Here is a 24,880-nt window from a genome sequence, read left to right on the forward strand (position 1 = left end):
CCAACATCTGCCTTGCCTCTTCTCTGATGGTTTCAATTCATCAGGAAAAAAGCTTCTGTTTTTACTGTTCTCAGACTGAAAGTTCTTTTCCAAGTTAGTAATGATCTTGGGCTTAATTGATGGTAAAAAGAGCCACTCTAAGTATCCTGAGACCCTAGAAATAATGCAGAGAAGAGCAACAAATGTAGTAAGGCAGGGGTGTCAAACTCAATTTCATTGAGGGCCGCGTCAGCATTGCGGTTGCCCTCAGGGGGCTGGGTGGGTGTGGCTTGGATGGGTGTGGCCTACTGGGTGGGCATGGCCAGCTCTACATCGTTTGCATCAAGGGTGCCTATGGGGGCCTGGGCAGGAGTGGGACAGATCTGAGGGTTTCTGGCAGAAGGAGGGTCTCTGGGCCAGGGCCAAGGCAGCGGGGGCCGTTCCCTCACTGTTTCCAGGATGGCTTCGCGGGCTGCATGAAACCACTTCACAGGCCAAATCTGGTCCCCGGGCCTTGTGCTTGACATGTCTGTAGTAAGGAGTCTGGAGGCTAAACTGTTTGATGGAAATCTTCCAGTATTTAAAGGCCTCTCACAAAGAGGGAGTCAATTTATTCTCCAAAGCACTTGAGAATAGGACAAGAAGCAATGGGTAGAAGTTCATCAAAGATCCAACCTAGAACTAAGGAGAAATTTCCTGATAGTGAGAACAATTAATTAGTGGAACGACTTGTCTCCAAATGTTGTAGGTGCTCCATCATTGGAGGTTTTCAGGATGGAGGTTTTCAGGAAGAGGTTGGACAACCATTTGTCCAGAATGGCATAGAGCAGAGGTGCCCCACCTTGGCAACTTTAAGACTTTTGGACTTGGCGTGACTGGCTGAGGAATTCTGGGAGTTGAAGTCCACAACTCTTAAAGTTGCCAAGGTTGGACACCCTTGGTATGGAGTCCCCCGCTCAAGCAGAAGGTTAGACTGGAAAACCTCCAAGGTTTTCTGTTAATATCTCTGTTATTCTGTATTCATTTACGTATGTTTCATTTTGAACAGGGGATCATTATCAGAAAAGCGCCTTGTTTTTCACAAAGGTAAGTCCTTCAACGCTATCCATTTCTTTGTACGCTTGCTTGGAAAAACGTCTGCCTCCTGTTTCTAAAATCAAAATGGCAAAATAATCATTTACAATAAACTGATGCTATTAAATCAGCAAAGTGCTGTTGAGATCAGCAATTGGGTTTCCTCTGGGGAAAAAAAAGCAACCAAGGAGAATTTCTACAATAGGAGTGCTCTATTAAAAAGGGCCTCTTGATGGATGGCAATGGAGCAGAAATCTATTGAATCTTGGATAAAAAATGTCAGCTATATTTAAAGGATGTTAATTCCATTCTATTTAGGGGTCCCTTCCCAATCTAGAACATTTCAGCTGTCTTGAACTAAACCTCTGGTCTCTCCAGACAGCATTAACAGGAAATTATAATGCAACATTTTTGGAGAAATCCTGAGGGAGGAAAGCTGGTTTTTAGCTAAAAGGTCCAGAAGAGCACTTAAAGTCAACAATTAGGAACAAAGTAATATGCAAGTGTCAAGTGATAGGGCCAGAATGATAGACTTCACTTCCCCACTCAACCACGTAATTCATGATTGCAGCCAACTGCTCTCAGCCCAACCCATCACCTTTTCAAATCTTTCCTGAACATTCAAAGGAAAGCTAGGATAAAAATGCAATACTGAGTATGTATTTTTCTTGAAAAACAAGAGTTCTGGGAATAAAGAAATCGTGATGAGCTGGGCAGGGTAACTGTGAGGCTGACTGAAGAACTTCACTTCACCGGGTCCTTCTTCCCCCAGACTGTGCCAGGGCTTTGGAAGTTGCCAGCTTCAATGCTTCATCCTGCTGGCATGAGCAGAACATGCTGGGGGGCCATCATGCTTGGGCCGCTGAGCAAGCAGCTTTTGCTGCTGATGGTTCGTCTTGGGCAGCCGATCACAGCTCTGCAAATGAATGGCTGGAAATAGATTTGGGTGGAAAGAGGAACATCACAGGTCAGTAAGTATCCTCATCATTTCCCTTTGTCTAAAAAAACAGGGGTATCCAACCTTGGCAGCTTTAAGATTTGTGGACTTCAACTCCACATTCTGGGAGTTGAAGTCCACAAGTCTTAAAGTTGCCAGGGTTGGACATCCCTGATTTAAATCAAATCATATTCTTGGACTCAGTGTCGGATCTGAACGCCTTCTCCTTTTTCGTCCATTTTTGGCCTCCACCCTTTCATTCTCTCTGCCTTGCATTTCCCGGCCCTCCTCCTTTTCCGCCTACCCAGTCCGGTTCAATATGAAAGATGGGTGGACTGAACAAGCCTAATATATTCTGGCAAATCCACCCTTTGTTTCGAGATGCCTGTGTCCACGTGAGGTTTTTGTGTGGCCACCCTATAATGGAGCTTGTTTGATGAAGAAAATGGAGGCCTTGTAAGACCGAGGGACTGGAGGCTGGGTGGAATGCAAGAAGGGAGAAGGAAGGTTATCAAACCTCTCTCTCAATGGGGGTTGGTTGGAGCAAGGAGGCAGCCTTGGACATTCCAGCTGACCAACCTGAAGCTCTGCTGGACATCTCTTCTGTTTTTTTCCCGGCTGACCACAGTCCTTCAGTTAAATAGAAAAGAAACTGTTTTTGATTTTGTTCTAAAGGAGAAAAAATGTTAGAGAAATTCTTATGGCTGAGGGGTTGGCTTTGGTACTAATTGTTATTCCAAGGTGGTCAAATTTGGGGTGAATACTCTTGTTTTCACTGCAGTCTTGCCTCTCCAGCTGTCTGCAACTTCCCTGGCTTCTCTACTGCTGTTTAATGTAAAGGAAAGACATTAGGAGCAACTGCCAAGGGAGTCTTGTAGCATCCTTTTTCATCAAAGATTAAAATTAAGGTCAGCAATCCAGCCAGCATCTCTGGATTTCTTGTTTGCTTGAAGAAATAGATCTTGAAGGGTTCAGAGAGCTTGGAGAAAAGTTAGAAGGGTTCCGATAAAAAGTTAAGAGAAACACTACTGATCTGTTTTAGCCATTGCTTGTCTCCTTAGAAACTATTAGCAACTGCCCAATCTATTGTTATAACAATAACAATAATACAGTTGAAAGGGACCTTAGAGGTCTTCTAATCCAACCCCCCCCCCCCCCCGTTTCAGACAAATGGTTGTCCAGTCTCTTCTTAAAAAGAGCATTCACAACTTCTGGAGGCAAGTTATTCCACTGGTTAATTATTCTGTTAGGAGATTTCTCCTTAGTTCTAGGTTGCTTCTCTCTTTGATTAGTTTCCATCCATTGCTTCTTGTCCTAGTTCTGAGTCTAATCAGCGCAGGTCTGGATGTGCATTCTTGTTTGAAACATGATGTCTCTAGAACAACCATTTCCCCTATCTGGTATCTGCAGAATATCTTGGACAACCACCATTCTGTTGTAATATTTTTAGTTCCTCCTTCTTGGATAGAGGTCATAGCTGGACAATTGAATGTAGTTCCATCATAAACATACTTGAGTTGTGCCTAGAAATTACGATACAAATTTTAACCATATCTCTTCTAGGAATTGTCACCAAGGGGTCTTCCCATAAATACAATTACTACGTCAAATCCTACCAGGTTCAGTTCAGCAGAGATGGCAAGAACTGGAAGACCTACAAATCCAGCAGCACCAATGAGGAAAAGGTGAGGTGGATTAAAATGAACAGCTGCTTTTAGTAAGGGTGGAAAAGATCGATCACCATTATTGGGTATTGAGTCTGTCATCTGTACTTCTATAACTGTCTGCTTTGGTCCAGCAACCAAACAGGACAGGTACAGACTTCAACAGATAGGACTGCAGAAAAAGCAGTTGCAACCAGCCTGCCTTCCATGGAGGACCTGTATACTGCATGGGTCAGAAAGAATGCTGAGAAAGTATCTACCAACCCTTCATATTCTGGACATACTTCACCCCGCAGGACACCTCTATAGACCATTGCATGCCAAAACATCTAGGCACATCACCCTGCTAAAATAATAATAATAATAATAATAACAACAACAGTAGTAGTAGTAGTAGTAGTAGTAGTAGAGTTGGACGGGACCTTGGAGGTCTTTTAGTCCAACCCCCTGCTTAGGCAGGAAACCCTACACCATTTCAGACAAATGGTTGTCCAATCTCTTCTTTAAAACTTCCAGTGTTGGAGCATTCACAGCTTCTGGAGGCAGGTTGTTCCACTGGTTAATTGTCCTCTCTGTCAGGAAGTTTCTCCTTAGTTCTAGATTGCTTCTCTCTTTGGTTAGTTTCCATCCATTGCTTCTTCTCCTGCCTTCAGGTGCTTTGACTCCCTCTTCTTTGGGGCAGCTTCTGAGATAGCACTGTCTTATGTCTAAAGATATTTACTCATGTTATATGGCTGTATTACTAATACCTTTCTCATCTGTTACCTTCAACTAGTGGTATCTTTTAATTGTATAACTTCGTTGTTTATATGTACACTGAGAGCTTCTGCGCTGGAGACAAATTTCTTGGGTGTCCAATCACACTTGGCCAATAAAGAATACTGTACCAACCTGAGCACTAATCAGATCATGAGACCAGGGAGCCTCAATTTAATGGACCAATTAAGTAGAGGGGATGCCCCTTTTTTCTAAATGCCTGTTACATTTTAAAGTATGTCATCATGGCCATTTATGTAATCTTGGTAATAACGTCATTACGAAAATGATATAAATTACCACAAATGGCATCATTTGAGTTATTACAACAATGATATAAATTGTCACTGATAAGGAGAGCTTTGATAATTTTTTGCTTCATTCGGGCCACTTTGGATGTAATAGTTACGATCATTATTTTGAGGAAAGATCTGAATGGAAATGTTCATGGAGTCCAAAGTCTGATAAATGGGAGACTGCTAAAATAAGGTTTTATTGTATATCCAAGAACTGGACAAGGGAAAAAGTTGTGCAAAACTGTAGAGGGAAAAAATCATTTCCAGAGGAGATTGGAACAAAAGCCAAATACAAAATGGAAAATCCCAAATTTGATTGATATACAAAATGATCAAGAGAGGTTGAACTGGAATTAAAGCTGGTGCATCAAAGTGGAATTTTTATGAGATAGTGATAGGTTGTGATAGTACAATTTATGACCACAATTGAGCCCAACATTTTTGTTACTAAGCCAGACAGTTAAGGGAGTTTTGCCCCATTTTAAGACCTTTCTTGCCACAGTCATTAAGTGAATCACTGCAGTTGTTAAATTAATAACACAGTTGTTAAGTGAATCTAGCTTCTCCATTGACTTTGCTTGGTAGAAAGTTGCAAGAGGTGATCACATGACCCTGGGACACAGCAACCGTCATAAATATGAGTCAGTTGCCTAGCGTGTGAATTTTGATCACGTGATGATGGGGTGCTGCAACGGTCGTAAGTGTGAAAAGCAACCATAATTCTTTTTTTTTCCAATGTTGTTGTAACTTTGAGTGGTCATTAAATGAACTGTTGTAAGTCGAGGACTACCTGTATTCATGTGAAGAGCAGAAAAGGAATCCAAGGCCAAAAGAGAAAGTTGGAGCTTCAACTTTCAGGTCAAGTAGAGGGCAACTGTAGAGCCCAAGGAAGAACTGAAAATGCTTTTGAAATTGAAAATCCATTTTCTGTGGCACTAAGTAAAACCTGTAATTCATGGGATTATAGTTTAGCACAGGGGTCTTCAAACATGGCCCTTTTATGACTTGTGGACTTCAACTCCCAGAATTCCTCAGCCAGGCATGCTGGCTGAGGAATTCTGGAAGTTGAAATCCACAAGTCATAAAAGGGCCAAGTTCGAAGACCCCTGGTTTAGCACAAGGGTCTTCAAACTTGGCAACTTTAAGACTTGTGGACTTCAACCCAGATTGTTGGGGGCAATTAAGCTGACTTTGTAATAATGCCGCTTGGGGTGTGTGTGAAAGCCCTAATAAGCAGGCATATACATAGAATGAAGGCTACTGCTAAGCTTGTAAGCTGCCCTGAGTCTTCGGAGAAGGGCGGGATATAAATGGAATTAAAAAAACAAAAACTCCCAGAATTCCTCAGCCAGTCAGGGCTGGCTGGCTGAAGAATTCTGGGAGTTGAAGTCCACAAGTTCTAAAGTTGCCAACTTTGAAGACCCCTGGTTTAGCACATCTGGAGCACAAAGGAAAGGATGGCTGCATTAGATTATGTCTCATTTGAATAGTGATGGTGTTGCTTTTATTTTGCTGACCTCTGTCCTTCCTTCCTGCACTGAAACCATCCCAGATCTTCGAAGGCAACAGCGACAACTACCAGGAAGTGTCCAACGCCTTTATCCCACCCATCCTGGCCCGTTACCTGCGCGTTGTACCCCAGAGCTGGAACCAGAGAGCTGCGCTGAAAGTAGGGGTGCTTGGATGCCAAACCCTTCGTCAGAAAAACAACGGGGCTGAAGGTAGAGCGCCAACAATATTTGGAGGGCTGCAACTTCCCTGTCCTTGTTCTGAAATTGAGGCGATTGGTAGCTTTCTCAGGCAGTACCTGTGCTGTCTTGCATTAACAGACTTGCCTGAAATTATTCTCTTTGCAGGCCAGAATAACCCAAAGGTGTTCCTTGGGGTGACCAGCACCCCAACCATTTTCACAACAATCCCAGGATTAGTGATCAATCCAGAAAAAAAGGGTAAGACTTCTTGCTCACAATGCCAGAAATGGTTTAATTAAACTTCAAGATAAGCAAGGGTAGGGTAGGAAAGAATTAACAACTGCTTGTTTGCAAAAGAAAAACAAACCAGGGATAACCACAAAGGCTGCAATGCTGTCCACTCAAACAAACTAAGAATGGACTTATACTTTACACTAAATCCTGAAATAGTTGACTTGGCCAAGAAGCTAGTATGCTTTTTAATTTATTTATTTAACAGCATTTATAAGCTACCATAGTCTGGAAGGACTAACTATGGTTTATGACTAAAGGTATTGTGCTTGACAGTCAAAATGTGATTCATTCAGTAAACCATCATTAAGTAACCATGATTTACAGCATGGATAGCCAACCTTTTGGCTTCCTTGGGCTGCACTGAGTGAAGAGGAATTGTCTTGGGCCATATATAAAATATAAAATATAAAGCTTTCTAATATAAAATGACATAGTAATGTTAACAGTTTATGATCTTATGAGCCATATTACTAGCTGTCCAGGGCTGTGGATTGGACATGCCTGATTTAGAGTGTAAATGGAGTCCAGATCATAACAATTAAATCATTTTTCCAGGTGTAGTTTAGTGCCATGAAACATTGTGGTATATTGAATGAACTGTGGGTTCCCATGAGGCTGTCACATCATCCTTGTCTAGTATGCTCTGAACTGCAAGCAACCATGCTCCATAATTAGTCCAACCCTGTAGGAGATGACCAGGCTGAGCCTGAAGGAGGGGTCAAGCACATCATAGGTTTAGAATCCCTTCATACTCACAAGAGAGTCCAGCTCATCTTGAATTCCACTGACTCTTATCTACTGCCAATTTGTCTTGACCATAGTAGTTCAGATTCCTGTTGAGAGATAGCAGGGAATAAAACAGTACTCATTTGAACAACCTTGATTCCTGGTTTTGCGCACTTGGTAAACCCTAGAATATTACTGGGAGGTGGGCTAGAAGCAGCCTTTGGTGATTTATTTCCTCTTTCTGCAGGTCCTCCATTACTGGTGATGCTCCTAGCTGGAGGTTCACTTTTGATTGCCGCCACTGTCTTGCTGCTGGTCTTTCTCTGTTATAAGAAGAGGTGAGTCTTGTTCCTTTATCCCTGGAACTTTTCGGAACTTTTCTGAAAGATGGGCGCAGTCATGGGCCCACGCTTCATGTGAAGCTCCAAACCAGCAAGTCCCATTTATTTATTTACATCCTATCTTTATTATTTTTGCAAATAACTCAAGTCAGTGTGGCTGGCCTGGGAATTCTGGGAGTTGAAGTCCACATATCTAAACATTGACAAGGTTGGCAGAGAGGCACTCTAATCCACTCTGTACTTTTCAACCCGTTTTTCATCCCTTCTTCTCTTTGGCAGGAAGGCACCAATCCAGAACGAAGGCAGCTTTATAAAAGGTAAAGCACCAAACGATGCAGAGCATTAAAATACAATAGTAGAAGGTTCGCTGTGTTTCGGGTTAATGAGCAGGTCCTACCTACGAAACCAAATTGAGGCAGACACCCTGACTTGCTTTATCTAAGGCTTTTGCATATTGGAAATCGTCTTTTGCCTTTTCCGATCACACTGTTCTGTACCAGCCTGCTACCGGCCCTGCAGAAAAGGCAGGGACAACCCCTTTTACAAGAAGGCAAGAGGCTGGAATTAAGCCTGCCAAATTTATTAACATAAAAACACAGAGAAAAGAGAGCAAACACGAACCATGAAACAGGAGCTTTTCAAGCGGTTGCCTTCAGGAAACCAGCCCTCCCACGCATTCCCCTTTTATACAGTTCAGGGCGTGGCTTCTCTGTGCCTCCTTCCGAGGTGCCCCATTGCCTTCCTCTGTTTACTCCTGATTGACTGGCTCCTGCGTCGGGTGTCCTTGAACAGGGCCAGCTGTGGGTCATCTTCATCCACGCTATCAGGCTCACACAGCTGGGTCTCCGTAGTGACCAGGTGGGAGGGGCCTGGCTGAGGGCTCTGCGGAGCCTCAAGGCCATCATCAGCAAGCTCTTCAACACCCCCCCTCCTCCTCTGAGTCGTCCGACCCAACTGCCGAACCCACAGGCTGACCCTGAATCACAACACACAGATGGTCGGAATTGCCTTTTGCATTTCAGCACAGGAAGCCATGGCTTTTTATGAAATGTCCCAGGATTTATTGGATGGATGCTGATCATTGTGTGTTTTAAGCTGCTTTATTGATTTACAGAGAAGAGCGCTTTGTTTTCTTCTTACATCCGCATGCAACTTTGGGGCGGCGTATGAAAGTGCAGCACATCATGTCTCCAATAAATGAAGAACAGCTTCCTTCTAGCCTGTGCCAACTTTCCCATTTATTTTTCTTCCTTTTCGCAGCCTCTTGATTTTATTTTGCTTTTTTTTGCAACAGCTGTATTTGAAAGGAGTCACTTGAATTCAGAAAGTGGATACATACTCAGAACATCTTTCTCTGAAGCTTTTAGGTTGCCCCATGGGCAACCTTTATGTTCAAAGCACTAAAGTGGAATTGCAAATTAGGGGGACAACGGAGGAGCTTGTAATATTTGTTTTGCTGTGTCACTTCTATCCAGTTTGGGTTTTAACTGTAATTCAGAGGTTTTCAAAAATTTTCTGGCTGCAGAGTTAAATGGTTTTTAACTCAGGTTTCTCCAAACCTTTGGTTTGCTTGGGCTGCACCGAGCGAAGAGGAATTTTACTTTAGATATAAATTATCTAAATAACTAAAATAAATAACTTGTCTTAGGCTGCATATAAAATATATACTTAATGCATAAAAATTACAAACTTTCTTTTTTTTAATTTTATTCAAATTTTCATTTATCTCTAAATTTTATTATCTCTAAATCTATAGATTTATATTACAAGCTTTTCCAGTAGTACCCCTCCTAAAACTCCAGACAGAGAGGCCAAGTTCTCGTGATTAAAAAAAAAAATGGCTGTGTTCTAGTAAATTCTGCTCTCATTGCATTTCCTTGTTTTGAAGTCAAGGTTCGGACTATCCCCGCTTTTTCCTACAATAAAATTAATTCATCTGCATACTGAAGTTCATCATAGCACATATGTTCATTGTGCCAGCTGTGAGTTCTTGTAGGGTACAAGTATTCTTGATTTACGACCATTCATTTAGTAACCATTCAAATTTACAATGGCACTGAATGAAGGGACTTATGACCAAAAATTGTGGCTCTTGCAGCCCCCCCCCCGTCACATTGTCAAAATTTAGATGCTCGGTATGACTGCAGAGGGAGGTGCAACTCCCACACATCCAGCTATCCCTTTCTCCCATCTATGCCTCTTTGGGGCCCACCACACTGGCCTTGCTGGGGGGGGTGGGGGGCAAGCCAACTCAAAGCTTTAGCCACATGTTGCAAATGATGGCAGGAGAAGCTGGGTCCTAAAAGGAGTCAGACTTAATTAAGTCACATTTAATTAAGTCACATTTAAGACAAGCTTAATTTTGTTTCTCTTGATATTTCTGAAAATGCTGAGACTTTATAAAGCTGCCACCTTCCTCTCTCTGTGTAACATACACAACAGTGCTTTGGATACACAAAGGTCTGTATATGGAAGGTGAATTTATAAATACCAGATGAGATGAATGGTGGCTGAAGAGCACTGCAAGCCTTGCAGAATTTTTTTTTAAAAATTCACTTTAATTGCAATATGCCCATTGGCTTCTAGCTTCTGCTGGTTTCTCTAGGTGACCCTGCAACTCCATTTTAGGTTACTTGATACCAGAAGCCAGCCAGGTATGTTCCAGGGGGAACTTGCAACTCTCTGCCTCTGAAATTGCCTCTTTTCCTGGGCCGGCAACGCCGGTAGATCTTACTGGAGCTCAGTCACCAGGTGAGTTACTTTCTCCTCGTGCCACCTAAGAGATCATGTATCCTCTTCTCCTGCCCTTAAGATTGGAAGGTGTAGAATCATAGTGAAATCCCATATATGTTCAGAAGGATCTATGCCAGGGATGTTCAATTTGGCAACGTCAAAACTCGTGGACTTCAGCTCCCAGAATTTCCCAGCTAGCATGGATGGGTCATAAAATGGGGCAAAGCTCACTTACCAACTGCCTTTTTTAACAATGGAAATTTGGGGCTTTTTGTGGTCGTAAGCCAAGGACTTACGGCAGTGCAGAGTAAGTGCTGCATTTTTCCTCCCTACCATGCTAGAAGGGGCTTGTTGTCTTCTGCTCTTGCCTGCAGTGGAAGATGTTGTCTTACTGCTGATATTGAAATAACAATTCAGCTGTTCATCCAGTCAGTTTTGGTATAAAGAATGGAGGTGAGCAACCTCTCATGCTTTGCTTTAGCACAGGGGTCTCCAAAGTTGGTGATTTAAAGCCATACTGGTTGGGGGATTCTGGAAGCTGAAGACTACAAGTCTTAAAATTGCTAAGTATGAGCTGTGGTGGCGCAGTAGTTAGAATGCAGTACTGCAGGCTACATCTGCTGACTGCCAGCTGCCAGCAGTTCGAGTCTCACTGGCTTAAGGTTGACTCAGCCTTCCACCCTTCTGAGGCCGATAAAATGAGGAGCCGGGTTGATGGGGGCAATATGCTGACTCTGTAACCCCTTAGAGAGGGCTGGAAAGCAGTGAAGTGGCATAAAAAGTGCTATTGCTATTGGAGAACCGCTGCTTTAGCACATCCAGCAAGCAGCTTTCTGCATCTGATCAAAGCAGAAGAGTCCGTGTGTCAGTCAAGCCTGAACGTGGTCAGGTCTCCATCCTCCTACAGGAATGTCTCCTTCTTCCCCCACTCTCTCTTTCTTCTTCGCAGAATATGCTGAGCCAGACCTGGTTCAAGTCAGCCCAGGCGGCCAGGTGGCCCCATCCACCTTCAAGCCAGCCATGGACGAAGGTTACACGCTGCCCCTAGTGGTGAATCCCTATGATGTTCCAGGCAAGCAGCATGAGTACACGGAGCCCTTGTCCCTGGAACCTGAGTACGCCACCCCTTTCATCGAGCAGCCTGCAGAACTGGGGAGGGGCCCTTGCAGGACGAACCTCGGTGTCCAGATGCTCCCTTTCTCTGAAAGACTGGGGGGCTCCCTAGCTTCACCGGGGCTCCACAAATCTTCACTGCAATATGATTTCCCAACTCAGTGGCCGGCAGAGAAGTTGGACAGCCAAGTGGGTAACACCAGCCAGCAGGAAAGATCTATCCAAACTGACCTTGGCTGCCTTCCTCCTCCTCCTCCTCCTCCGCCTCCAAGCGAATGGATTCCAAGCCCGGGAGATACAGCCTCATTTCAGGGCCGCCATTTCCAACAGAGAAATTCCCCCTATGAACACGTCTATCACAAACCCTTGTGAGTCCTGCAGGAAGGAAACCTTCCAATCAGGCTGCTGTGAAAAAGGCTTTGGGGAAGGACCCAAAGCTCCACTCCTTCCAAGTTCAAACTGACACGATCTATCACAGTTCTTCAACGTTGTAGATAAAGGTGTAAGGCCAACCAATTGCTGCCCAGTCCTTTTTTTAAGCAAGGAGACTCCAGTAGATAAAACTGTGGCCTTCTTTCCATGGGGCGGCAAGTGGCTCAGTGGTTAAGATGCTGGCCTTGTTGGCTGGGAAGTCGGCAGCCCAGGTTTGAGACCCGAGCTCCATGTGACCTTGCTCCAGTTCCTGCCAACCTAGCAGTTTAAAAGCATGCAAGTAGATAAATAGGTACCACTTTGTGGGAAGGTAACAGAGCTCCATGACATCATGCTGGCCACAGGACTTGAGGAACATCTTCGGAAAGCACTGGCTCAATAATGGCCTTAAAATGGAGTTGAGCAACCCACTACACAGTTGGCAATGACTCGCAGAGTAAAATCTTCAGGGGCTCCTTTATTTTTACCTTCTTCCTATGAAATCTGCATTCAGCATCTTGCTGTGCTCCTAGAATGACCTTGATGTTTTGCAAAGAACAAGATGTCACCATCTTTCCTTTGATGTGCAAACATCCACCAGTGGAGGGATTAAATCTAGCTTTGAGGCTGATGATAAAATTGTGTTTTCCAGTTAGACTGGTTTGGAGAACACATGACAACCAGACAAAGGAACCCAAGTTTTTCTCCCCATATATCTTACTGCTACCTCCTAGGATTTTCCATCTGTGGACATTGCCTTACTCTACCTAACAACAGGATCAGCTGATTACATCTACAAAAGACAATCCTTCATTTGATCCATGCTTACTTTCCCTGACCAAGCTGGGGAACTTTCTAAGTCTCAGGTTGTTAAAACTCATGAGAATGACAAGTATTCCAACAATCCTTGCTTGCCTGCATTGTAATCCAAAAACAATGTGTGGGGGTGTAGATTGCATTTATAATTTCTTTTGGCTGCATTGCAGATATTAAGAACAGATGTACATCATGTTATGAGATTCCCAGCTGGAGGAAAAGAGTGAAACTTCATTCAGCAGAGCTCATTAAACTTACTTTCTATTCTTATTCCCTTGAAAAATATTTTGTAAAATAAATTTTAAAAATCTACTGCTTTTTTTCCATATTCCCCTTGCCATCTATTACTAACACATCTGCTTTGAGTTTTTTAATTTTTGCTCCTATTCAGAAATGAAAACTCAAAAGGTTTCCCTGGCTGTAGTAGATGTTTGCATTAATAGTCAAATGTAAATGCTCCCCAGGGATCAATATCCACGAAAGATTTCCAAGAAAGAGGAGGTGAAAGCCAATGTGATCATCACAAGGTTTATTAAAGGTAAATACTTACAGGGGAAAACATATCATGCTCCCTAGGACAGACAACTGGTATGTATGTTGTTGGAATATCTCTGCCAAGGAACTGGTTTGTACAGCTTTTATAACCACGTGCAAAACAAGATATATGAGAAACCAGCCTAGCAGTGAAATGCCCTTCCTGTAAACCCCTCAGTGCTTTGCACCTGGCATTACCTGTGTGCATTCCCAGATACCTATGCATCTTACTATATTTTATACTAAAAGTTCACAAAGTGGTTAAACTTCACATTAGTGTGTTTCAGTGTATGCACACTTGCATGCATTTTACAGTAGTGAAAAAGAAACATGGTTAGGGATGGTGATTCTCTGGCCTCCTATATTATGTATTTAAATATAGCTGCCCTCCCCCAGAGATGCAAATACCAAACAATAAAAGCAGTTAAAATATACATCAGTGCAGGCAACCCAATTAAAACAATCATTAATGGGGACAAACCAGAAGCCGCACAGCCACATCAACTCCAGGCCTGAGACCAGAACCAAGTCTTAGTGTTTTTCAGTGTCTTAGAAAGGAGGGTGCAGCCATATTTGCCAGCCTTCCAAGTAGATCATGCAGAAAATGCAAGAGGATAAGCTAATTCTATTTTAGGCTATACAGGTAGTCCTTGATTTACAACAGTTCATTTAGCGACTGTTCAAAATTACAAGTATTGAAAAAAGTGACCTGTGACTGTTTTTCACACAACCGTTGCAGCTTTCCCATGGTCACATGATCAAAATTCAGATGCTTGGCAACCGACTCATGTTTATGACGGTTGCAGTGTCCTGGGGGTCACGTGATTACCTTTTGAGATCTTCGGACCAGCAAAGTCAATGGGGAAGCCGGAATCACTTAACCACCGTGTTACTAATTTAACAGTTAACAATTGTGGCAAGAAAGGTTGTAAAACGAGGCAAAACTCAACTGTCTCGCTTAGCAACAGACATTTTGGACTCAATTGTGGTTGTAAGTAGAGGACTACCTGTATTTACAGAATCATCCAAGTCTGAAAATACAACTCCCACCATCACCACCTCTTTTTACCACCTGAAAAGTTAGCAGTTTCTTGCTCTGCCCATTATTCAGTTGTGGGCTTCCCCTACTTTTACAGGATTGCTCTCTAGGCAGGGTATCTTCCTTTCGCCTCCCAAGGACATTCCTAAAAAACATCACAGGGGGATGCTGGTCCAGAGAGTGAGGGCTGTGACAAGGAAGCAGATGAGAACGCTTATTAGAAGGACCTGGAGTATACCCACTCCGTTGTATTGCACGGCAGAAACAGTTGAGGATAAGGGGTCCTTCAGGGACCCCAGCCCTATGCCACGCATGGCTTTTTAAATAGTGGTCAAATGTGGTTCAACAAGAGTTCCTTCCAGCCCCTGCTGCCATGCCCAGTAGCAAAGGAACACTATAGGTCAGCGGTCCCCAACCTTTTGGGCACCAGGGACTGGTTACATGCTGCCTGAATCCCACAGGCGGGGCTTTGCTTGTTTGTGCAGACCGGTTGCTGGCATGTGCGGCCCGGTACTAGTCCATGGACCAGGGGTTGGGGACCCTTGCTGTAGGTAACATCTGGAAGACCAAAGACTCCCTTGCTGCACTGACAGTGTAGAATATTTCATGGCCAACATAGAGAAGTTAATTTTCTCCCTCAGGAATTTTTTTTCCTCAATTTCTCAATTTCTCAATTTTCTCCCTCAGACTAGTCTACAGTCCAGGAACACCCTTGTGGTCTCCAATACAAGTACTAACCAAGTCCAGCCATAGTTAGCTCAAGGCCAACAGATGCTGTTACCTCACTTAAGTGTTCACAAAGATGCAGTCATAGAACTATTTGTTGACTTTGTCTGAGGCCAGCTAGCAAGATTGGAAACGGTGATCATGTGACCCTAGGACACTGCATGTCCTAAAGACATGACAGGTGCCCAGCACCCAAATTTTTATGACATTACTCTGGGGGTGCTGCAACACTGATAATGGTGAGGACTAGTTGTCCCATTTTGACAGTCATAAGTGTGAGGACTAGGGCTAAAGTCACTTTTCTCAGTCTGAAGTGGGAGGATGAATTATAACATACGGTAGTGCAGGGGTCTTCAAACTTGGCCCTTTTATAACTTGTGGACTTCAACTCCCAGAATTCCTCAGCCAGCATGCCTGGCTGAGGAATTCTGGGAGTTGAAGTCCACAAGTCATAAAAGGGCCAAGCTTGAAAATCCCTGCGGTAGTGGGTGAGATTCTGCCAGTCCCTCCCTCTCAGCCCTAGGAATGAGGCAAAAACAAACAGCCTCCGAAAGCGACCGCTGTTATTCAGTCGCGCATAACTCTTTGCGACCCCACGAACCACAGCACGTCACCGCGGTAACAACGCTGACGTTCTCATCCTCTGACGTCTCCCTTACCTTTTCTGCCTTTGATAATTTCCAACATCCGCACTCTTCCCACGCTTCCTCTCTCTCCTCATTTATCGTCCAGAACGAACTCAAGCCACGTTTAACAACGGACCAGCCCAAAATTGTTATTCAACAGCTATGAAGCGGGGAGCCGGAACAAGCGATTACCAGCTACCCCCCTTTGCAAAAATTATGCTTCCGAAATCTCTTGATAGCGATTCCGCACGGAAAGGAGCAAGCCGCAGCCACCCCTCTCCATGTGCTACTCACAGCAGAAGCCCTTTTTTAAGCGCGCGCTTGGCGAGCGCCGCTGCAATTAATCCGCGACATTGTTTTAGATCACAGCGAGAAGAGTACCAAATTACAGCCACTCTAGTCCTCTCCACGGAGATTTGAATTACTACGTGTTGTTAAGGACGGTTCTAAATCCGGTTTAATTTTAAAACACGGCAACATTTCTCTTTTTCTAGCTGATATGCAAATTAACGCGCGGAATTCTGGGTAGAAGGGCTGGGAGTGAGTTTTCGGAGTTTAGACAGACCTGTCAAATAGATTTAGCGCGGGAAGTGGAGGGGATTTACCTTCTCTAATTAATAGGCGCACCAGATCGGGCTGAAAAAAAATAAATAAAGTGTCTTTGCTGGAATAAATCAGTTCCGCTGAAGTACAAGGCAATTCCTTTGAAAGTAAATCGTGTTCATCTATATTTGTCTCCTGGTTTTTCTTTTCACTTGAAAGTTGGCTGGCTTAACTTTAATGCACAGGGGGACCTTCCGAATGAAAGCTCGACTGCATTCGCACAATACGTTGACCCACGGCCGAATGGGCTCCACTTCTTAGATTCGTGGGGCTGGCTGCGCCATAAACCGATGGCATGCCTGGGCTGCATAACCAAAAGGGAGGGGCTCATCTAGTTTGCAATTCAGTGGGTTGTGCGAACGCAGTTCTAGTTCATTTGGAATTGGAACCGCAATCTCCCTTCTCCAAATCTTGGGTTATATTTGAGGAATGCAGGTATTTCTAAGTTCTAAGATGGCGGCGCCTGGAATGGCTGCAGCTGCATTGGCTTTTGAAGGTGAATAGTTTTGGGAGGGATAGTAAGGGCTATAGGCCACATGATCAGGAAGATTTTAATGTGTTTGAGCAACATGGTGGAACTAAGGTAACATATGACATTACGACCGACAATCTTTGCTGGCCTGGCGAGTTTCTAGTTGTTTTGGAACTGTTGGTGAGACCGTTAAAAGTCGTTGGCGCTGTTTGAATTTGTTCTGCCAGCAGCAAGATCTGACTGCTGGCCCAGTGATGGATTCTACTGCAAATCAGGGCTGTTTCCAGAGGAGGCAGAGGAGGAGAGGACCTGGAGCTTATGGAGCGAAGGAACTGGATGAGGCTGTCGGCAGGCCCAGAGGAAGAGAGAGAGGCTTTTGGAGGAGTTGGTGGTGGCGGCAGCAGCGTGCCCCAGGGGCGAAAAGAAGCAAGGCCTCTTTAAGGAAAGGGTGGAAGAGTCGGCATCAGAAAAAGGAAAGAAGGCGAGGTTGTCAGAATACAAGCTAGCTTGAGGGCTAATCCACATGGAGCCCCATTTCCATCTGTCCTGTTTGCCATCGTTCACTCCCTAGAGACTAAAATGGACAGTGTGAAATTTGAGCGGGCCCCGAACAAGGAGTGTATATCGGAGGTGGTGACCCTTTGAGAGCTGTATGCAACGAAATTTCATTTTTATGTATGCCGATTGGTGTACATTCAAAGTGACAATAAAGTTATCATCATTTATTTCCCTTTCCCAAAATATTCGTGCAAAATCCATCGGTTTCCCTCATTCTTCTCTCTTCTCTGTTCACACAAAATGCTTAGCCTGCGGACCGAAGTCGGCACAATGCGCTGAAGAATAACTAACCCAAAGAAGTAAGTTCACCAAAAATAACTAATCTCAGGTTGCCCAAATGAACCTCTTAAAATTGACAGTTCCCCTGGACAGGCCCGTGCTGCGAGCGGGCAGTGCTGTCTACCGGGGCAGAACGAGAGCCTTCTTCTTCCTCACGGTTATTCCCGCGGTTGGGCGGGGTTCGCTTCTTGCACAGAACAAGACCCTGAAAAACTTCCCCGCGGGCGCTTGAACTACAACTCCCGCTAGCGGCGGGAGTTGTGGCGCTTGCGCAGTCAAACCAGGGCCGCCCAACGAAAGAAGGGCAGAAAGGGACTTCCCCCATTGGTGGATGAGCGGGCCAGTTGGCGCGCGGGCTGATAAAAGGGGCGTCTCCCGACACTTCCGTGGCTTCGAGGTCGTGACCCCGGAAGTGCTCTGTAGGCGGAGACCCGCTGAAGGCGAAGGCGGCTGGCAGCTCGACTAAGGGAACCCGGACGCTATGAGAAGCTGAGACGCCGGTGAGTGAGTCGGCCGTGACAGAAACAGCGTGGTGGTGGCGGCCGGGAGGAAACCCCGCTTAAAATAAGGAGAAAAAGGAGTCGGAGATGGCCGTTTCCACGTTAGTGTTCGGCGTGGGCGCCATATCTAAGTGTAGCCCAAGGACATCCCCCCACGCACACACACACACACACACAGACCTTGAGGTAGGCTGGCCTGAGCGGGGTGCCTGGCCTCCAACCTCCCGTGGCTGGCTGGCTGGCTGGTTTCGGGGGGGTTGTAACTTATTCACACGCTCACACACTGTCAGCCCGATACTCCAATAGTTGGTTTCTCTTAAATCGGGGGTCTTCAAACTTGGCCCTTTTAGGACTTGTGGACTTGCAACTCCCAGAATTCCTCAGCCAGGCACGCTGGAAGTTGAAGTCCACAAGTCATAAAAGGGCCATGTTTGAAGACCCCTGTCTTAAATAGGCTTCCTGCCCTTCTCCTCTTGACTGCAAGCGGCCCCTGCTTTCGTGTTTTCAAACACCTGTATGTCGCCTTTTAGCCTTGTGTATGTGTTTTGAAAAATAATAAATTGTCTCTTAGTGCAGGGAATTGTAGTCCACAAGTCTTAAAGTTGCTAAGGTTGGAGACCCTTATGTTAGTGCATTATTGTTATCGGTACTGTATTTTGTGGTAGTCCCATGTGTACACCTACTCAAGCAACGCAGTGTGGGAAGTCAGCTCCCCAGAGAAGGAAATATTAAAAGGGCAGGAAGATACATTTCCTAAAAAGAAGTTTAAAAAGGCAGAAAAGCATGCCCAGGTTTTCTTAATAGCCCCAAGTCTCCCTCCCCCAAGCAGAAACCAACTCTATAGAAATGCAGATGTAAACCATTCAGGAAGGTTGAAGCTAAGAAGACTTCTAAAATCTACATACCCTGCCCCCAGGGAGGTGGGCTGGGACAGACAACCAGCAAGAATCCTAGAGGGGCACACCTAGGCTCAGGAAATACAAAGGAAATACAAAGCTTGAAACAGGAAATAACCCCAGACAATAGAGTCCAGGGGGTATAAAAACCCACTACCCACATGTGCTCACTCTCTTTTCCTGTTGGATCCATCTTTCTGTTTGGCTTTCCTCTGCAATAAACTACAACCTTCTCAAAGCAGTTGCCACTTGGAGGAACCATGATGAAGACTTTTCTTCCTACAGCAGAAAACTCATTAATAATAACCAAAGCTGTTTAGTCACTTTGAACTTTTAATTACTTGATGAACATAATATCACCGAGATTGTCTTTGGGTAACTGCTGCTTTGATTTCTGTAAACTCATGCTTGTGTTGTCAATGATATCATATTGACTTTAGCAAAATGTTTGGATCAATAACCTCCAAGATTATAAGACCATTTTTAAAGGAGATGTAGGAGGAAAAGTCCTCTGTTCTGGTGGGGGGTTTTTTGCATATCAAAGTCTCTATTGTTTTTCAGGCTGGAGGCAGGAATGCAGAATGCTCTGAAAGAATTTGATAAGTGTTCACAGCCAGGGAGCAACTGCTATGTAGGTTAATTCTGACTATTTACTTGCAGGAATATTTTTTTTCTTTTTTGAAAATGGCCTCTCCATTCAATGGCCCCACAGCAGTTTCTGATGTAATTAAAGATCTAGATACTCAGATAGCTGTAAGTAAATTGGCTTGAAGTGACCATTGCATGGCATGCTAGCATCATAATGAAAAGCTGAAGGTTTGTGTCTTTTTAATTTTAATCTTGCCAAGATTGAAATCTAATGGTAAACAAACTTTGCAAGAATATATTGCTTTCTTGTTAATTAACAATATAATATGATCTGTGTGTAATTTCTTAAGTCAAGACATTGAATATGAGACTAAATCTTCAGAGTCCTTGTACAAATTAGAATTTAGGTTTGGTTTATTATTCTATCAATCTCTCTGTATTTTAGCAATTCATTCTTGTTGGAACCATTGAATATTTTATAATTATCCCCTATCCAGAAAAACCTAGTTTTAACTTGGTTTTAGGACAACAGTTAATCCATGAATGATAAATTGGATTGTACCTACTTACTGTGCAAGAAACATAAATTGTGAAGCTTTCAAATAGGTGAGATTGAAGAAAAAGCCAATAGTCAGTATGTATATTTCTTTAAAATAAACCTGAGAGAAGATACATCTTCCTGGGAAATAGATATTGAGAAAGCCATGCAAATAGTTCTGGAAGTGGCTAATCCATGTTGCATCTAACACAGTGCTTCCTCTCAATAAGAAGTTATTACAACTACCCTATTAATTTGGAAATCAGAGAGAACGCTTTCTATGCAAACCAGTATCCTAGCACAATGTGAATGAGGCAAAGTAATTAAACTTTGCCCAGTATTGGATAGGAAAGAGAATCTAAAGTTTATTCTGGCTTTGAGCTCCATGCCCTTCCTCGCTTTCATAGCCAGCTCTTTTTAATGGCCGATGGGTTCTCCTTTGCCAAGAAATATTTGATTATATTGAAAGCAGTTCTGGATTCTCCCTCCAAAACTTAGTATCATTGTCTTTTTATCACAGTGTGTTGAATAAAGTAAAATGCATGATAATAAGAATCAAATATTAACATTGTAATATTCTAAATATTCTTTTGTTTATTATTCTGCTTGGATCTTCTTGTTAAAATTGAAGTAATAAAGATTATATTGAACTTTCTATTTTTGATTGTACACATACAGCATGGTTTGGTCTTGAAGTGGTGTTACAAGGTGCAGTGTTAAAGTAAACTAATATAGCCTGAGCTGTATTAATATACTACTAACTTATGGCTCAGGGGGAAAAAACTAAGAAATGGGCTGTTTGCAATACTTGCTGTATTTTCACTGATAAGTTGCTTTTCTTAGTAACAGGTTCCTGAACTCAATTAACATGTCCAAGATACTGACATTTCAATCTACACCTTGTTTTTAACTTTGAGGCCTGTTTCTTCTTCTAGCTGGTTGGTTTGGGTCCACATAATCCAAAAAAGAAGCAAGACCTGGATAAGCTCTATGACCTCAAGACTAAAGCTCAGCAGATTATGAACCAGTTTGGTCCGTCTACCTTGATCAATTTATCAAACTTTTCTTCAATCAAAGCAGAAGCAGGCAATACTCCTCCTCATAGTTCCATGGCAAACAATACCTCTGTGGCAAAGATGCCAGGGACCCCCAGCAGTGGGGGGCGCCTCAGTCCTGAAAGTAATCAGGTAACTGTCCAGGATGTGAGATGTAGTCAGCACAGCTGGAGGGCTCTGGGTGGAGGTGGCTTTAGAGCAGGGGTGGGAAACTATGGTCCTTTTCTGACTTGTGGACTTCAACTCCCAGAATTCCTGAGTCAGACATGGTGTCTCAGGACTCCTGGGATCTGAAGTCCACAGGTCATAAAGAGGCCATAGTTCCCCACCTCTGCTTTAGAGGATCCACTTAGGGGTACTATCGTATATGTTGCTGACTGGAAGTGCTTCTAAGCAAGATCTTTTGATTTTAACTGTGGAGAAGTGACTATAGCAGAATGAACCTGGTAAAATATGCTAATATTTTCTATAGATATTAACGAAGAAGAAACTGCAGGATCTGGTTAGAGAAGTGGATCCAAATGAACAGCTGGATGAAGATGTGGAGGAGGTTGGTCTTAGCTGAAATGAGCATCACAAACGTCTAAGCCTCTGATTAAAATGTGCCGTTTTATTTCTTCTAATTTTTCGCTTGGGGATGTGCGTCTGTGTCTTAAGAATGCTCTGTCAGTACCTTGAATTATCAGAAGAATAACCTGAAACAGCAGCAGCCATTCTTGCTGATGCTGAATTCCATTTTGACAGATGTTGCTGCAGATTGCTGATGACTTCATTGAAAGCGTGGTGACCGCTGCCTGCCAGCTTGCACGGCATCGCAAGTCTAACACTTTGGAAGTAAAGGATGTCCAGCTGCATCTTGGTCAGTGCAAAGATATAAATGTGTCTACTTCATTATAGCTGCCAGCTAACTTTATCACTTTTGGATTGTTTTGTCCATAACCTGCAGAGCTACGTAACCTAGGCTACATTGCAGGAACAATCACTTTCCCCTCCAATTATGTTGATACTGTGCCATCAAGTTGTTTTTGACACCTAGTGACTATATAGAAAGATTTTCTCCATAATCTGTCCCTCAACAGTTCTGTCAAATCTTCCACTGGTGCATTTATTGCCACCGTAGCTGAGTTTGTCTATCTTGTACCCCACCCCACCCCCACTTGTGCATAGTAGAATATTAATTCATTGCTTTCTAAATGACTGAACCTGCTTCTCATGGCTGTTTATTACTCGTTTAAATTGTCTTCTGCTTATGATTTTATTTCTTCAACTACAAACCATACCAATGCTGTTGCTGCCCCCAGAACGCCAGTGGAATATGTGGATCCCAGGTTTTGGCTCTGAAGAAATCAGGCCCTACAAAAAAGCCTGCACTACAGAAGCTCACAAACAGGTAAGGATCTCTTCCCCTCTCCCCCCCCCAAAATAATTCACACCTAAGTAAAATGATGCTGTGTGAAGCAGAGGGTTCTACTGTTCAAATTCCACCTTGGCTTTTTTTTTTAAAAAAAATCACAATGCATGCCTAAATCTCTCTTCTTAATTGTTTATATGATTTAACCATAGAATAAATAATAGTATCTTCTGAGCTACACTTTTTCCCCACTTAATACTTCATTGCGGTTCTATTTTTAAAAAAAATTGTGGGGAATGTTGTTCTGAACCAGGACTGCCTACCCTGAAATTACTATTTTGACCTAAAAGGGAATAGGTAAATAGAATCTTTCCTCCAAACTCAAAGGGCAATTTTGGAGATATAAAATGATATGCCTTGGGAGTAATTTAAACTGGGCGGAAAGGAGAAGAAACCTCTTTAACTGGAGCCTTAATCAAGCTTGAAAACTCAGTAGCTACGGGTATTCTGGAGGGATGGATTCTTGGGTGAATTGTAACATTACCTGTTTGAGTTCCATTAATCGTATTCCTAATTTAACTTACCAAGTCTAATGGAAGTCATCCACACATCTCTTTCCCTCATCCCCCAAGGCCATCCACACTTTCCATTATATCAAGAAACCCATGTTCATGCTGTCTTTTTCCCCCCCTTTTCAGAGAATGGCATTGATCCGCAAAACTACCAAGAAATAACTCTGGGAAGAAATCAAAAAGAAAAAAAAAGAGACTCTTGTAAGAGAAAAAAGTCTGCCTCTGAAGCTGTGGAGTGTCCTTGAGGTCATCTGTTGGATAATTATTATTTTTTTTTGCCATGCTTCACAGAGAAGCATATATTTTCACAGTGCAGCAATAAAGGGTTACTAGAGAAGATCTGCCAAACATCAATAGGTCTCCTCACATCTGTTCCCCCAAAGGAACTTATCTCGAAGCATAGACTTTTATTTTCTCCTCCTATGTGATACACGGTGTCCAGGATTGTCCATGGGATAAAATATATTGCTATTTTTGAGAACAGTATTAGAAGTGGCCATAGATATTTTTTTTCCTATCCCCCCCCCACACACTTGTAATGTTGCTGTTCAAGGTATTTGGATTTCTTTCAGAAAATGAATGAGGGATCTCAAAAGAAGACCACAGTATTGACAGGAGTGTTTCAGTTGGAAGTGAATTTCTTTCCTTTTTATTTAACGGTGGCCTGGGGGCAAAGTTGAATTCTTTTTGTACCACAAGTCCTGTAAAAATGCAGTAGAAACAGATTTGAGCTACACAATTTAAGAAAAGCAGTCTGCTGGCATGGTTAAACTGCCTTACTGTTCCCAAGATAGTCTCTGACAAACAGAAGTTTGGGTACAATTTGTGGTTTGTTCCTTTTTTCCCCCTGTAAGTGAGTGAGATACACTTTTTGATTTCCGGGAGGGCTCTGCATTCTAAAAGCACACTTGGCACCCAGCATTTTACTGGCATAGAAGTATTTGCTGGCTCAGATATTGTGGTGCATTGTGAAAGCGACTTCACTATTTCTGGAGGGGAAGGTTGTTTCTGAAGCAGACTCTTGCCGAAAATGTATATTCTCCCATCCCACTTCACACTTGATAAGCTATATTGGAGCAGCCAAGCGGTGGGGGCTGTGCTTGGCCAAGACTCTGAATGGAGGGAACAGCCATTGATTTGGGTTCCCCATCCTCATTGTCTTTGGTTCTCTGTATAAGGTCTGACTGCATCAGCTTTGCGTTGAGCCACCCGACAGGGACTTTAAAGAAGAATCTGTGTAAGTTTCCACTAGTTGAAAATGTAACAATAAATGAATACCCTATGTATCTGCTTTTCTAAGGTGTCTTGTGAATTATGCTAAGGCGGCATCCACAGTTATTGAGTTCTTTGAATAAGAAAATGGCATCAACAAGCTCGGTCAGTGGTGGCAAACCTATGGCACGGGTGCCAGACGCAGCACTCAAAGCCCTCTCTGTGGGCACTCGCACCATGCCCCGGAGGTGGCAACTGTTCCTCTTCAACCAGCCGCCTGCTAATTCACCGAGGTCCCATGTGGTTGAATGCATCCCGGCACGGCTGGTTTCCCTCCCCCACTGTCCCATCCCTCCTGGCCTCACATGCTCTCCTTTTCCCAGGCACGACCCACTGCATCACCTCAGCTGTTGGCCGACCATCCATCTTGGAGGCGGCTTCTTTGAACTGCTGGCGATTGGCTGCGGAGCCCCAGAGTGCGCCTGTCGAGGGGCCGGCAG

The 24,880-nt window shown here is 43.6% G+C and overlaps 2 protein-coding genes across 3 annotated transcripts in view; both read left to right on the forward strand.

Annotated features, from left to right (window-relative positions):
- LOC310644741 (discoidin, CUB and LCCL domain-containing protein 1-like) overlaps positions 1 to 13,157 on the forward strand; it is a 29,397-nt gene extending 16,240 nt beyond the window's left edge. The window contains exons 7-15 of the mRNA XM_083370032.1: positions 1,028 to 1,065; positions 1,826 to 2,020; positions 3,554 to 3,675; positions 6,259 to 6,427; positions 6,563 to 6,655; positions 7,665 to 7,755; positions 8,038 to 8,075; positions 10,387 to 10,509; positions 11,441 to 13,157. Of these exons, the coding sequence (XP_083226158.1) occupies positions 1,028 to 1,065; positions 1,826 to 2,020; positions 3,554 to 3,675; positions 6,259 to 6,427; positions 6,563 to 6,655; positions 7,665 to 7,755; positions 8,038 to 8,075; positions 10,387 to 10,509; positions 11,441 to 11,976 (1,405 nt within the window). The 3' untranslated portion in view covers positions 11,977 to 13,157. The remainder of the gene's footprint in view (positions 1 to 1,027; positions 1,066 to 1,825; positions 2,021 to 3,553; positions 3,676 to 6,258; positions 6,428 to 6,562; positions 6,656 to 7,664; positions 7,756 to 8,037; positions 8,076 to 10,386; positions 10,510 to 11,440) is intronic.
- A 4,918-nt stretch (positions 13,158 to 18,075) lies between these two features.
- TAF12 (TATA-box binding protein associated factor 12) lies at positions 18,076 to 24,480 on the forward strand. 2 transcript variants are annotated; one of them, XM_083370001.1, is made up of 6 exons: positions 18,076 to 18,168; positions 21,126 to 21,377; positions 21,718 to 21,795; positions 21,990 to 22,104; positions 22,547 to 22,635; positions 23,295 to 24,479. In XM_083370001.1, exons 2-6 carry the CDS (start codon positions 21,210 to 21,212, stop codon positions 23,328 to 23,330), a joined length of 486 nt encoding a protein of 161 aa, XP_083226127.1. In that variant the 5' UTR covers positions 18,076 to 18,168; positions 21,126 to 21,209; the 3' UTR covers positions 23,331 to 24,479. The 2 variants fall into 2 exon arrangements, with proteins under 2 accessions (XP_083226127.1, XP_083226126.1); XM_083370000.1 differs by lacking the exon at positions 18,076 to 18,168 and adding an exon at positions 19,600 to 19,817 and having other exon boundaries at positions 23,295 to 24,480.
- Positions 24,481 to 24,880: the final 400 nt, after the last annotated feature.

The sequence above is a fragment of the Vipera ursinii genome (genome assembly GCF_947247035.1).
Source record: "Vipera ursinii genome assembly, chromosome: 9".
In the NCBI taxonomy this organism is placed as follows: domain Eukaryota; kingdom Metazoa; phylum Chordata; class Lepidosauria; order Squamata; family Viperidae; genus Vipera; species Vipera ursinii.